At 41.9% G+C, this 14,154-nt stretch overlaps 1 protein-coding gene across 11 annotated transcripts in view; it reads left to right on the top strand.

The window, feature by feature from the left end:
• The window catches only part of SOX5 (SRY-box transcription factor 5), a 599,951-nt gene that overhangs the window by 427,272 nt on the left and 158,525 nt on the right, over positions 1-14,154 (top strand). The window contains exon 4 of one of the 11 annotated variants that reach the window (XM_088528392.1): positions 569-658. The exons of the other annotated variants lie outside the window; for them this stretch is intronic. Within the exon in view, the coding sequence (XP_088384518.1) occupies positions 569-658 (90 nt within the window). The remainder of the gene's footprint in view (positions 1-568; positions 659-14,154) is intronic. 11 annotated transcript variants of the gene reach the window in all.

The following is a 14,154-nucleotide window of genomic DNA, read 5'->3' as shown; positions in this document are numbered from 1 at the left end:
TTGAGATCCTAGCACTGTTAAAATAACTGAGGTCAAGACTTCATATAAAGTAGTATGTCTCCCTGTACAATATTTGAGAGCGTCTTGTGTGGTAAGCAGACCTGCAAGTTATTTGTAAGATCTGTGAATAAAACTCCTGGTAGGTGGAAATTTTCACTTGCAAAATTTCCCTCCAAAAGGGGCATTTTTTTAATAACAGGTTTTCAAAGCTATTTTTTCTTTCTTTCTTGAAAGTCTTTTTCAAATGTGATGCAATATTGCATCCCTCTCCATTTGAAATCCTGTAGACTTGCCAAGGTGTGTCATGTCCTGATCTGTTGTTTTGTTTTTTTGTCATAGAAATTCCAGCCTCATTTTCTCCTCCTCATGCTTGGCTGAGCAGGAAAAAGACGTCAGGGTCCCGAGAATGTCCTTTTCCAAAGGGGCCCGGCTGAGTTGCTCTTCCTCAAGTAATTCTGAAGCTTCTTGCTTCAGGCTCAGCTAGATTAGTACAAAGTCAGGTTGTGAAGTTGTAAGAAGTTATAAGAAAGTGTGGTAACAAAATTTAGCCTCAATTTTTTTTCTTTAGAACAATTAGACAAGAGAAGGAAACAGAAGGCGAAATACCAGCCTCTCCACTTGCCAAAAGAAATGTCACATTCCTCTCTTCTGTTCAGAGGTAATTCACATTTTTGGATAACAACTTACCATAGCTGTAATAAACAGTGCTAATATGATTAGTTTCTAATGGAATCTCGTAGTGCATATGGCATACAGGTAATTGGTTTAGGAATAAATTGGTGGGAGGGTTTTTCTCCAGGCTCTCTTTTCTATCATTTGCTGCTGCTCTGTGTCATTCAGGGTCCAACTCAATCAAGAGTCTATTACTAATAGCTGAACAATGTGTGGCCTACAGATCTTTTATGATGCAAAAGTAGGCAGTTGCATTGTGCATGTTTCAAAAGGCGTGACATTAAAAAAAAGAACAAAAGAAGGAACTTTTCTTTAAACCCGGGCTTTTGGAAGGGGAAGCGAATCCTTTGAAACAGCTTTTGGCTAAAAATTTCTTATTTAATATCCTAACTTGAGTAATATAGCTTCTTCACTATTTTCATTTTTTCCTGGGAGTCCAAGCAATGATGTGAAGTTTGGGCTGTCTCTCCATTTGGTTCGTCCGGGCTGCGGTTTGTTTCATAGATAAAAGATTCCAAATATTTCTCAGTGCTTTCCATGCAGTCGTTATCCGTTCTCCTTTACCAATGCATCTCAGTGCTCCACAGGTCCATAACATTTCCCAAACTGAGCAATGAGGAAATTGAGGTAATCAAAACACGCTGCCTCACTGTTTGGTGCCATCAGATTCAACTTTGTTTCTGAGAATCAGGGGTTGGTATCAGAAGCCTTATCCATCTTCAGAAAGGAAATACTGATTATCCAAAACTTGCATGGGTTTTTAAAAAGGCAAACTAAGACATTTTTTGGAAAAGTCTTACTCAGTTGAATGACTTTCTCTTGGCTTTCTGGGCTTGTTCTCTTTAGGACCCAGGGTGCTGTTTACATGAATAGTGTATTTCGGGTTCTTTTGAAGTGAGGCACAATGGACAAATCTTCTGGTTTCCACTGTCATAGTCAAAAAGATTTCACAGAATGATATGTTGATAGGACCCTCAGTTTTGATAATTTTTATTTATTTATACACTTTTTTTAAAAAACTGTGATAACCTGTAAATAAATACGTAGATTCCACAAAAGTAATCTTTTTAAAAATGTTACTACTATGTCTGTTGATTTGCATGGTCAGACGTGCCCGAGAAATAGCTTGATTTTTGCACTATTTTATTACACTTAGTATGGGCCAAAACAACAAAGCTTTAAGTTACAGAAAATGGAGGCAGAGAAAAGTACCCATGAGCTTTGTATCTCTTACTTGAATTGCTGTTTCCTAACTGTAAAAACCTACCGTGTCAAGTGGAAATCTACATTTGTGATCAGGGATAGAATTGTGTTTTGTGTAATAAATGCAGCTTCGCCATGGTACCATCAGAGTTCATACTGATGGGCTTGGCAGTCATGCCTTCCTCCCAGCAATACCCCTGTGCAAGCAAATGGCAGTGGCTACATATTTGCCCTTCGCAGGACTGTGTGTTTGGAGGTGCAGTCTGATCCCTGACAGTATATCCTCACACCGAATTGAAGCAGCTTTCCTATGCTGCGTAGGACAGAATCATAAGGGAAAATTTTGTCTTGGTCTTGTACTGTTTTCTGTTAGCAAGACACTATGAAACAGAAATGAAAAAAAAAAAAAAAAGAAAAATGGAATGCCTTGACCTCAAAAAGTGGATCTGCAGAAGAACTTTAGTCATTTTCCTTACACACTCTTTTCAGAAACAGAGGCTTTTACAGGCTGATCAACTTGATCAGATAAAATAATCTTTCATGCAAAAAAAGCTTTTAAGCAAAATCTCTATCAGTCATTCATGGGAAGATTAAGGGGACTTCAGTTCTTTTTTTTTCTTTTTTCTCCAGTCCTTTCCAGACTCCTGCACGTCTGGGTTTTAGGTGGGGTCAGGTTGGGAAGTGTTAAAAATCAGAGGAGAACAGTATTTCATATGTTCAACATTTAGCCAAAGCAAGAGGAACCGTTCAAAATCCTGTTCTAGTAAGTGAACTTTCCCGGTAGTTTAAGAGACCCAGGTGATTCAGGGAGTCTCAATAAAGTCTAAAATTTAAATGATTACCTGAACTTTCTAAGTTTTAAAGGTCATTCCCTTCACTAGCAGTGCAGTATGGTCGCAGTCACTGGTGGTGCGCAGTTTGGACTCCGTTGCCCATTGGCTACTGTTTTGCTCATCCCGTGCTCCGTATTCTTGGTAGCAAATAGAAGTAGCTTGCAGCAGGAAAGGGGTTGCATGCGTGTGTGTGCCAGGGTCTGTGTGCGAGCGGGAGAGCAAGAAATGTGCCTGTATGTGCCTGTACCAGCGAGCAAGGCCGGGATGCTGAATGGCAACATTTAGGCATTGACTGTGACATTGTATTAACCTTTTTAATGGATGTATGTAATAAAGTGACATGTAAATGGAGCACAAGGGGAGATATGACACTATATCTGGAAAAGGATAAAACAGTCAGTGAATACTGGGCTATTATAGCAGTTTGCAAACCTTGGATAAACTCAGTCAGCGGTTGTATAATTGGTTATTCAATCCCGACCCTTGTTCACAGCTCAAAGCCAGGAACACTGAGACCTGTTGCCAATTTGAGTGAATGCAGTGACTGTACTCGGCCGGGGCCTAGCGCTGGAGCCAGGCCTTTTCCTGTGGGCTGCTTTCCACCATGTCTGGGACTGGCGCGGTGACAGTAGCCCTTTTGTTGTGAAAGGCTGGCTGGTACTCCCCTCCTTTGCAAAATGTCTAACAGCTACACAAATATAAGAAAATAGGAAAAGGGACTGACTGTAGCTTTTCTCTTACCCAGTTAAATGTAGAGGCTTTCAAAAGGAGGCAAAGCCCAAGCGATGAGGGAAACTGAAGCATACTGAGAGAAGCTAGGGCTTGATAAGAAGGCGTTGTGTTCTTCCAACGTACGGTGCAAACCGCGTGGCGAAAAATACATAATACGAACAGCAAACGTTCCCCGGCTCGCTTTCAAAATCCTCACTTGTGCACGTGGAGTTGCCTCCCAGCGTGCACCAAGAAGCGATTCCTGCGGACCCGCCACGGCGGCCACGAACCCGAGCACCGGAGCTCCTGCGTGGAACTGCTCTGTAAAGAGATTTGGAAAGCGGAGCTCATCATGAGGGGCTCGGCTGAGAACCGCTCGTTTAGAGGTCGTCCCTCACATCATGGGCGCCACTGGTTAAGCTGCTGCTGGAGATGAACAGCCAGGGTGTTAGAAGCACCCCGGTTCCCTCCACTCTCATCCCTCCGCACACAACTTTCCAGTAAAAGCAGGGAGATATTTATGGAATGTCCTGACTCAGAGGCCAGCTGTTTCTCTTCTAGTAAAGTGCTAGTTAGAAATAAATCAGAAGAAGGTTTGATTTTGGTTGATGAAATAATGCATATTCAGTAATAAATATAGAAGATGAGCCCAGATGAGCTAATGGTCCCTTCTGGATTCAAACTTTTTGTGAATGAATCGGCAGTGCTGTGAATCCATGGTTTTTCTTTTCCCTTTTCCCTCCCTTTTTCTTCTGCTTTCTATAGCTTTCAGTAGCTGGCTCTTGCTGTTCATAAGCATTACAGTTTCTGAGTGTACCTAGGATACGTGATTATTTGTGTCATGTCATCAGACTGTATCACCTCACAGAGAAAGGAATTATTGACACAACAGATTATGCACAATCTTTTTACGTTGTGAAGTAAGATTGAGGTAATGATTAAAAATTATATGCCCCTAGATCACAAAGAGATGGGCTTGGGGCTAATCTCTTTGCCGTTTTGATTTACTCCAGTTCAGAGAAAATAATACAGAGTGCCCAATTTAATGAAAGGCTGCAATTCAATCAGGGGGTTCTGCTGAGGTCATATAATATAAATGGTTACAGCACCTCTTGACTGAGTTACAGCCTTGATAATTCAGTACTTTGTTGTTATTTATGAGGGTATCTTTTCAAAGCAATCTGCATATCTCCCGCTAAAACCTGCTTTGAAAATTTTGTACCATGATGTCATTGAAAAAGAATTTTTTTTTTCTTTTGGTAAGAAAAAAAAAACAACAAAATGAGAGGGGAAAGGAATGCATTGTTTTAGAATAGAAAATTAATCACTTGGAAAAGGACTGGTTATTGTGAAGCAAATGCAGAAAGAGTATTGAGCTTGCGATACATGAGAAAAACTACAGAAACTCCTGCCGAGGCTTTTAATGGAAAATACACCACGCCGTCTCATTATAAATGCAGCCTTGGGAGCGAGGTGTTATAATAGTGGAGAGAAGGTGGCATTATGGAAGCATATGTGTTTTTAATAATCATAGTTAATATAGCTCAGCCTTAATCAAAGTATTGTATGGGGTAGCAGGAATACATTGTAGCAGGGACTCTTGTATTTCGGCTGTTTAGGGTGTTTCTCTGAGGAAGGACATTGTGTTCCATGCCTTGCTGGTGAAACCAGAATGATTTAATGGTCAGGACTCTCAACTGAGTCCGTTGAAGCCTCTCCCTATTGACATTAGAAAATCCACTCAACGTACCCCTCATCTTCTTAATCCCCCAAATATTATCTGTATTTTACATTACAATGCAATATTGTATGCAGGGAGAATGCACAGTCATCTCCCTTAGGTCAATATTTCCAATTTAGTGAATTGTAGGTGTCTGCCTGGAGAGCCTACAGAGGGTGTAGAAGAATGAACGCTTGAGATGCCTCATTAATTTAATGTAGCTAAGAGACTAGTGGGCTTAAAGGATTTTCTAGTAGCCCCACAGAGAACTGCCCAAATGCAATTTAAATAGGATGGAGGAAACTTTCCTCTGTTTTCTCCAAGTGAGAAATGTTCAAAGTTACTGGTAAGAGCTGATTTTATATGCTTTAAACTTACAAAAAACATCTGAAACCTATATGGAAACAAGTGTTAGCTCAGATCAAGGCCCAGCTTTTGCACAGGGTGCTGTAGCAATGCAGCTATGGTGCTTCTCTGGTTTTTTCCTGTGTAGGTAAATTGGAGAGGGAAAGAAGTGTCACATGCTATGTTCACCAAGTTACCTCCAGATCACAGCTTACCTACATCTGCCTAACTCCAAAATCTTGGAAAGCAAAGTAATTTTATGTTATCAGAAGTCAAAAACGGAAAATTATTCACAACATTTTCCCAACACTGAACATCCTTGGTAAGATGCTCCCAGAGTTACAGAATTCCTGCTGATGGATTTCAAACCCTCTGACAGGCTGCGTTTAGATACAGTCAAAATTTGAAAGTTTAGAGGCCAACTTTAATTAAGATCTGGAAAAAGCTTGATTTGGGGAGAGGGGGTTTGTTTTTCTGTTTAAATTCTCTGCCTGAACTGGAGTGAGATCAAGAATTTCTTTCAAATACGAATCTCTATTTATGTGAAGAAATACTATAGTTGATTGTGAACCTTATTTCACCTTTTCTGTGAAAAACAATTATTTTAATTTTTCCTTAATCCTGTAGCCATTTAACAAATATTATCTAGCCTGTTCTCTTACATGCTAAGCAAAAGTGGATAGGGCCATTTTTAACACCGTTCCATTCTGCTCTCTGCCCTCCTACCATAGCAAGGATAGACATGACATACTCTGTACTGTGCCCTAGAGTGTGACCTCTTTGTTTTTAATTAGGCTTCCTTGTGTGGGTTCTTGATTCAACTTGTGCTAAAATAAGTGGAAAAATGCTCTCTTTGACTGAAAGAGGAATCAGATGGGACTCTCCAGCTCCACCATCCACTGCAAGCGGGACTCAAGGAATACGTGAGCAAATGGGGAAGTTTCCCAAGGACATAAGGTGCTCAGTGCACAGCTGGGAAGTTAGCCTCCCTTTACACAAAGTTACACTTTACACGAAGTGCCTAGCAGGGCACTTCCATTTCTTCAGCGAGGGAGCAGAAGCCGTGTAAATCGGTGGTTGGAGTGCTTAATGGCTCTCCTCATGTAACCAGGAGGCTCCAAGTTTAGTCCAGTGGTTAGAACATAGGAGAGAAGGGAGGCCAGCACCAAATAATTCTTTCTTTCTTCCCTGTTCTTCTCTGTAACCATTATATTTTACGTGGCATTTGACCATGTCTATTTGTCATTCATGTGGCTTATTCCCTCCCCGCCGCTCTCCTGAGCACATTGGAAAATGCTGCCGAAGAGGGAAGGGGGGAGACGGGAGGGCACAACTGTGTGGTTTTGCCAATTGCAACTCTTAAGACTTTGCTGAGAGCTGCAGTCGTCAGTGTGGTTATGTGATACAGAAATTTATTCCATCGGCTTTCAAGGTATAGAGTGCTTTCATTTATGCCATAGCATCCCCCCAGGATTAAGTCATTTGTTGCCCTGGCGTTCTCTTAAAGCCAGCTCACAAAGGCGAACTTTGGGAACAATGAGCCTGTTATCCTATTCAGCCCTTTCTGATCTATTAAATTCCCTGTTACACCATTCTACAATTACTCCACACAGCACCTTCCCAGACCCCCTGTTCTCAAGCAATCTGGGAATTTGCCCTTGTCCTTTGCCTCGCTCCACAGGAGCCCCACATCCCTCTGTTTCCCCACCCCGCTTTGGATTTTGACTCTGTGTCCTTTTCTGTGCTTGGGGTACTTATATATCTGATATTCCTCTCCTTCATACACACACACACACCACACAAACCTTTTAAAATTTTTAGGTAAAGACTTCTCTCTTCTTTATTTTGAGAGGTAGGTTTAAAAAAACAAGCAAAAAACAGATTTCAATCCCATTTTTATGTCAAAGTTGAAAAAAAAAGCAGAATTGTTTCTGGTTCTTTCTCTAAATATCACTTGTGTGCAAACCACATATTGCCGAGTGTCTGCAAGAAAAATATGTGCTATGAGGAGTTAATGTTAGCTATGAAATCCAATCACAAAAAAAGGTAGGATTCCTTATACCAGTTTGATAACTGTATCCTTAAGACAAAGTCCATTAACATACTTCAGGTGTGTGCATGTTAAAATTGAGGTACAGTTGCTTGTAGGCTGAGATTGATTTTTCCTTTCAAAGCTACTCTAACAGTTCCCTGACTGAGGTGATTTCAATGCAAACCAAATAAAAAACTCAGATGAGCTTGTTAGACACTTGGAGTTAGCTTGAACCAAATTCAAAGTTACCATGTATAAATAAAGACACAAGAATGTAACTCTAGGAATCCCAGCGGTAAAACCACAGTTTTTCACAGATCTGCTTTTTCATCCAACATGCTCTTCATCTATTTATGAAGTCTTTCTTTTTTTTTCTTTTTTTTTTTTAAGTAAATATCCCTATGCTTGTAGAAAAACCCTCTCCTGTTGTTGGCTGAGGTTCATTTTTAGGTGTTTGAGGATCATTTCCCTGTAAGCCCACCTCTTCTTAAGGCTTTGTCCCACTAACTGTCAGGCAACCATTACAGTTTCTGTGTCTCACTCCTTGCTTAGTCAATGCTTGAGGTTACTGTCAAAGGGGAAAGTCTGTTTTTTGGATAAGTAGATGTCCCATTGTGGACTTCGAATGTGAAGACAGTTTGGAGAGAGACAGAACAGAGATTAGAACTTTATATTCTTCAAAAACGTTGTAGACCTCAGTGATTTGCTGCCCTCTGTACCAGTCAGGCCTTTTCAGAAGTTGCCTCATTCTTTCTGTAGCCATGCAAGGTTGTAATAACAATGACAAGAAATTACAAAGATCACTGGGTTTCTGTGTGATAAAACAAGGTGCATCTTCTGTTCATTTAAAGCAGAATTGAAATGTTACTTGCCACCATGCCTGAGAAATGTGGAATCAGTGGGTTGCTACATTGTAGATGCTGCAGAGAAGGTAGACCCTTTCACTTGGTTCTTTGTTCATCTGAACTTCGTCTTCATCCTGCTTCAGTTCAATTTCCACTTCCCCTGCACTGGTCTTTTGAGACTGTTCAGAAAAACACTTTGGGAGTGCAGAAGTTACTGTGTTTGTTTATGAGAAATGTTTCGTTTCAGTCATCCCAGGTGTTACCTGGGAGCAGGTATTCTGAGAAATCTGGGAGAAGGAGTGCACTTTCCTACTCCTTCCTCGTTCTGTGTGGGAACATACTAGCTCACAGGGTGACAATGGCACATTCCCTGGACATAGTGGAGGACGGTAACTGTAGCAGGCAGATGATGAGACGGGTAGCTCACGGGTGAGAGGACCATTTCTCCTTTTAACATAACTTCCCTTCATCATTTGGAAATGTTGACATTTGCCATATTTATTGAGAGGCCTGAGTTCATTTTACCAAGCCAGGGGAGAGTGTAGTGCTTCTTGATTGTCGTCTTTGTGTCAAGAGCTACTCTTTCAGTGAAGGACCTTGATTCTTGGCAAGAATTTGTTCTGTTCATGCTCTTACTGCTCTTGGTGATTCATGAAGCCATCTTGAATGCAGATGATCTTTCTTGTGGAGCCGAGTAACTATTTGCAGAGGAAGCTCTAGTATCCTGAGGCGAATGGAGGTAGTCCAAGTTCCCTAAAATAGTCTGGAAAAGCTGTGCTGCAGGGCATGAGCAAAATAATGCCTTTTCTGAGAAAAAGGAAATAAGATTGTGTCCCTTTCAAGCAGTGGCAATGACTCGAAGGCAGTGGTTTGTCTGGATCTAAATCCTGTTGGCTTTTCTGACAGCACAAGTTTAGTGTTACTGTTCCTTGGCTCTTCTCTCCCATGTTTACCTAGACTGTTCCAGTTATCTGTTGGAGGGCTGTGTAGTGGTGGAGTCAATGGTTGTAGTCATTTTCCATAGTCAGGGAGAGTCTGCAGAGCTGCACTGACTATCCTACTCCTTTGGTGGATTTTGTGATATAGATACATTTTGGATTTTGACAAATGAGTCCTTTTTCTTAGTCGTGTCCTTTCCCTTTTCCCCGTTTTGTTTTCTTTGTCTCTTTTCCGTCTTTGACTTTTCTGCTTTTTCTTTCCTTTCCCTTGTTGCGTTAAAGAACTATAGATAATAGACTTCCTCTGGTTTCTCTTCATTTATTTGGAGAGAGCTTGTCAGAACTGTTGCATAGCTGAACCACTTGTGATCTTGATTGTATTCCCTAACTCAGGAAGAAAAATGCTAGATCAAAAGGAAACCCAGTGTATTTCCTTTTCTTATTTACGCCGAAAATAACAGAGTCCAAAAAATCCATGAATGGAGACAAGTGAGAACAAACAGAACAAGTTGTCAGGGCAGATGGAATGCTGTTCTTTGGTGGAGAAGCCTGTGTGCAAATCTTGGAAGATTATTTTAAGCAAATTGAAAGACGGCATTAGCTTTAATAATTTCTACTTAATTTGACATAATGATTCCGTGCAAATATCATTTACATTCCAACGAGCATTCTAAAACTACCTGCACTTCAGAAGCTCGGATTTACAGTGTGCATCTTTTTTTTATTATTATCATTATTGTTCGTGTCTTTCTGGCATCTGGCAATCGACCATTGAGATTTTGTTTTCACATATGTTGTGCAAGAGGAGTTCAGGATGTGTAGTTGTTTAGCATCAGGCGTATGTGCTTTAATTCTCACTTCCAGTGGTAAAACAGTCTGTCATATTTTTTAAAGAGAATAGAAATCTGAGCATACTGTATATTTGCCTAGTGGTTTTGGGGGGATATCCTTTTTAGTTTTCTGTTCTCAATTATTTTAATCCTTTTTATTGTTCTGCTAAAATCCCGAATGAATATTTTAAAGTTCTTTCAGTGCTATCAGTAGGCTCAAATGCTAATTTTAACACATTTAAGCTAAGAAGTACATGATCAGTTTGATGACTTTGACTATACAATTATGTCAACTTGTAATTTAAATAAATAGGTCCAGATGATGAAAAGAGGGATACACTATTACCTCAATTTGACTGATAACATATGACTCTAAATGAACTAGTTCCGTGATATGTCAATATTTGCTGTTTTTTAGTGTTATATTTTCACCTTTGAAGCATATTTGTGCTTCCAGGTGGCTGACTTGCTCATTCACTGGTTTTCTTTGGATGTGGAACTGCTCAGTTTGCCTCTCTGTTTGCCTGGTTTGCCAGGTAAACCTGCAGTGGCAGTGCAGGATGTGTCCTTGGCAATGCGTATCTGCTGTGTGCAGTTTACTAGGAAATACGTATGTATTCATCACTAGGCTAAGAGCATCCCTGGCACATTTTTTTCTCCTAGATGTAAGAAGTCTAAGAGCACCATTTAAGATTGGCTTTGGTATAAATAATACTGTTTTAAATGGGTGCAGTTCACTTTCCCTTAAGGGCAAATTAACTTTCCTTCCATCCGCCACTGTTCTCTGAACAGTGAAGAGCATCACAAGATGGACAGGTGAAATGCGAAGAGCGGGAAGGAAAAACGATTGCTAACCTTAAGAGACGTCTTATTTATTGCCTAACCCCGTAATTACCCTGCAAAAACAGGGTAAAGAAGAGGGAGACGAGGAAACAAAAGAAGACAAAGGTCTGGGTTCAGTCCACCTCGCGCTTCCTCTCGCCCTCTCCGTCACTCCTCGCAGTCCCCCTCCCGCCTCCCCTTGGCCGACATCATGAATTATCCACATCTAAATGGACAACATTCATTAGCCGGGCACTTTGCGGAGAGCGCCAGCTCCGGCACGGAGCGCTCGCCCGTTTTTATTAAAAGTTAAAAAGCTCCTGGCTCTCACGGAAAGGGAGGGGGCGCAGGGAGAGGCACGCTGGCGGACAGCGCCGCAGAGCTAATAAATAAAAATAATAACTATTACCATTGGTTGAGTGACCCGGGGAGAAGAGCACTACGGAGCCATTTGTTGTTCCCTTTCACTTGTCAACAGCAGTGGCTTAAAAGCCTGAGCCATTGTGCAGGGCCTAATAGCACCTGTTGGGAAGATGGGCAGACAGCTGTCAAAAAAAAAAAAAAAAAAAAAGGGAAAAAGAGGATGGGGGAGGAGAGTGGGAGCCATGGATGAGCTGGGAAGCGCGTACTCTCTTAAGAGGGCAATTAAGGCCGTTCTTTGCTCCTTGGCAACATAAAGGTAACCCGTAAGAATGGCTTGGAAGTCAGGAGGTCCCGGGACCAACTACCCCTTGTACAGCTCCTAATTCAGGGGCCCACGTTGTGGTTGGGCAGTAGGAGACCGTGGCTGCGGCAGGGGCTGGAGCACACACTGTTCGTGAGGCTGTCGCCCTCGCTCACCATACGCACTCCTTGCTGTTGCCTTTTGGGGGAAAAGTATGAGGACTTCGGGCCTTCTGTTTTTTTCTTCTATCTCAAAAGTCGTTTTGAGATTTTCAGGTAAAAACGCTACAATAACAGCGTGTAAAGTGTTACGGTGTTGCTGTTGCGTTGCAGTATTTTAAGTGGAATGACTTGGGTTTGATAACTGAAATTCTTGAAATTCTAGCCAAAAATTGATTCTAGATACATGTTTTAGGATTATTTAGATGATCTCCTTTTTAGTTATTTTGGATTTTTGTTGTTGAGAGAACTTTATTTACTTAAAAAAAAAAAGAGTTTGGCGCAAGAGATCATTTCTACCTAGAAGTAAACTCTGGAATCTCCCTAGAATGTCTTTAATATTCAGTGTCAATAACCATAAAAAGTTAGTGCATAGCTGTCTTGTTAAAAGCTTTTTAAGCGCTCTGGTTTAGTAAGGATGTTCTGAAGATGTAAAAAAACAGCAGACCAAAACCATTGCTCTCTGTTAATATTAACAAGCTATTATAGTCCTTTAATGAGCAACAGGATATGTTGATAGCAGTAATGCAAAAATCTATTCCAGAGGAATATGTATTTCCGTGGAATATCTTTGTCTAACAGAGACAGAAAAAGAAAACTGAAGTGAAACTTAATGGTATTTAATTCCAGATGTCTCTGTTTATATGTTGTTACTCTTGAAAGAGTTTCTGGAAATATTAAAACATCTTTGTGGTTTCAGAGTTCCAGTGATGCTCAGCCTTGGTATAGTGCCTCCTTCTGTCAACCGAGCAGTTTTTTTTTGCTGGGTGGACCACTCCTGAGAAAATCAATTCCTTCTTTCATGTAGAGATGCCTGGCACTAAAGGGGCATTAAAAAGTTGAAGGACGCATATTAAAGCAAAGTTCTGTTTTTCATCCATAGGAGAATTTTTTATTTTCCTATTGCTCTTCTTTTCCAAAGATTACTACTTATGTAATTGTAACATCAATGAAAGAGGAAAAGGTTGCTGTTCAGTCCCTTGAAAATGAGTTATTTCATTTATTAATCTATTTTTTGGATGTCAGGGAAGAGTGTAGGGAATGCTTTCTAAATTTAATTTTAGTCTGTGGGATTTTTTTTAATTGATCTTAGATTAAAAATTTACTAAGGTTAGACAACTTACTTCCTTTTTGTCTGTTGATTTAATTGGAGATGAAGAAAACAACCGTAATGAGGAATTGGGATCATTCTAAAGATTGTGTATACTGTACTGAAAAAGATGGTCCAGCAAAAGTTCTGCCAGCAAAGTGCCGCTTTTGGCAGAGTGTATTCACGGTCAGCTCCCTGGCCCGGACCTCCGAAGGCCGTTTGGAGCGTAATTTCTTTCCAGAGTGAGATTTATGCTCCTGAATGCCTTTGGGGATCCAAAACATCGAGCCCCAACCGATTCCGGTGACAAAAGCTGCGTTGTCGTGTGCACGGTAGCCAGTGCCCTTGGCTGTGTCTCAGTGCAGCCTCGCTCCGCTGCAGAGCTGGCCAGGCAGCGACGGGCAAATCCTCCCTCTGCGGACTGGCCGTGCCCTGCGGTCATGCCACCTGGACAAGGATTGAGGTGGAGGGTAGCTGAGCGGCGGCTACAAACCCTGCCATCCCGCAGGGCTTTTCCAGAGCAGCTCACCCGGGAGGAACGGTGCCTTCGCGCCTGTCCTGCGGGTAGCGCAGCCACGTGCTGGTGCCAGCGGGAGCTGAGCAGCTCCGGGCTGCGGGGAGAGAAGGGCAGGCGGCCAGAGGAGCGTGCGGAGCGCCCAGCCTGCGCTGGGAGCCGGAGGGGCTGCGGGAAGGCCTCGCAGGACCAGCCCCGTGTCGCTGCGGGGTGCACGCCGTGTCCCCTGCTCCTGGAGCGGGGGAGTGAAGCGGCCGTTTGTTGAAACCAAACGGCCTGAAAAGTAGCAGTGAGCGGTGCAACTGCCAGCACATTCAGGTGATGGAAACTCCAACAATTCGGACAATAGCCTGACTGTTCCTGAGGGTGTAGCTCACTGAGATGCTGGTTTTGGCCGCAAACCTGGCGTAGGGCGTCCCCATGCCCTCCCCCTGTCTTGCCTAGCCATGAGTTCTTGCCTTGTGCTGTGGTTTGCCGGCTCCTCGCTTGCATCCTAGGGGAGAATTAGTTCAACAACTGGTAGTACAGTGTATCTGAAGGCTGCTCAAACCTTTTCTTCCTAACAAACCTGTTTATGTTTTTAGGAAAAATTTTCTTGCAAGACTGGGAGCATGTACTGGTGAGCAGTTGTAAAAATAGCTGCTTGTATATTTGTAGATTGAGTAAAATCCTGTTTTTTGTGGCATTCACAGGCTACTGATTTTGATTTAAATGTCT

The sequence above is a fragment of the Tinamus guttatus genome, unplaced genomic scaffold (genome assembly GCF_059628265.1).
Source record: "Tinamus guttatus ecotype Peru unplaced genomic scaffold, ASM5962826v1 Tinamus_guttatus_pri_ptg000308l, whole genome shotgun sequence".
Lineage (NCBI taxonomy): Eukaryota > Metazoa > Chordata > Aves > Tinamiformes > Tinamidae > Tinamus > Tinamus guttatus.
This window is presented reverse-complemented; position numbering and strand designations above follow the sequence as displayed.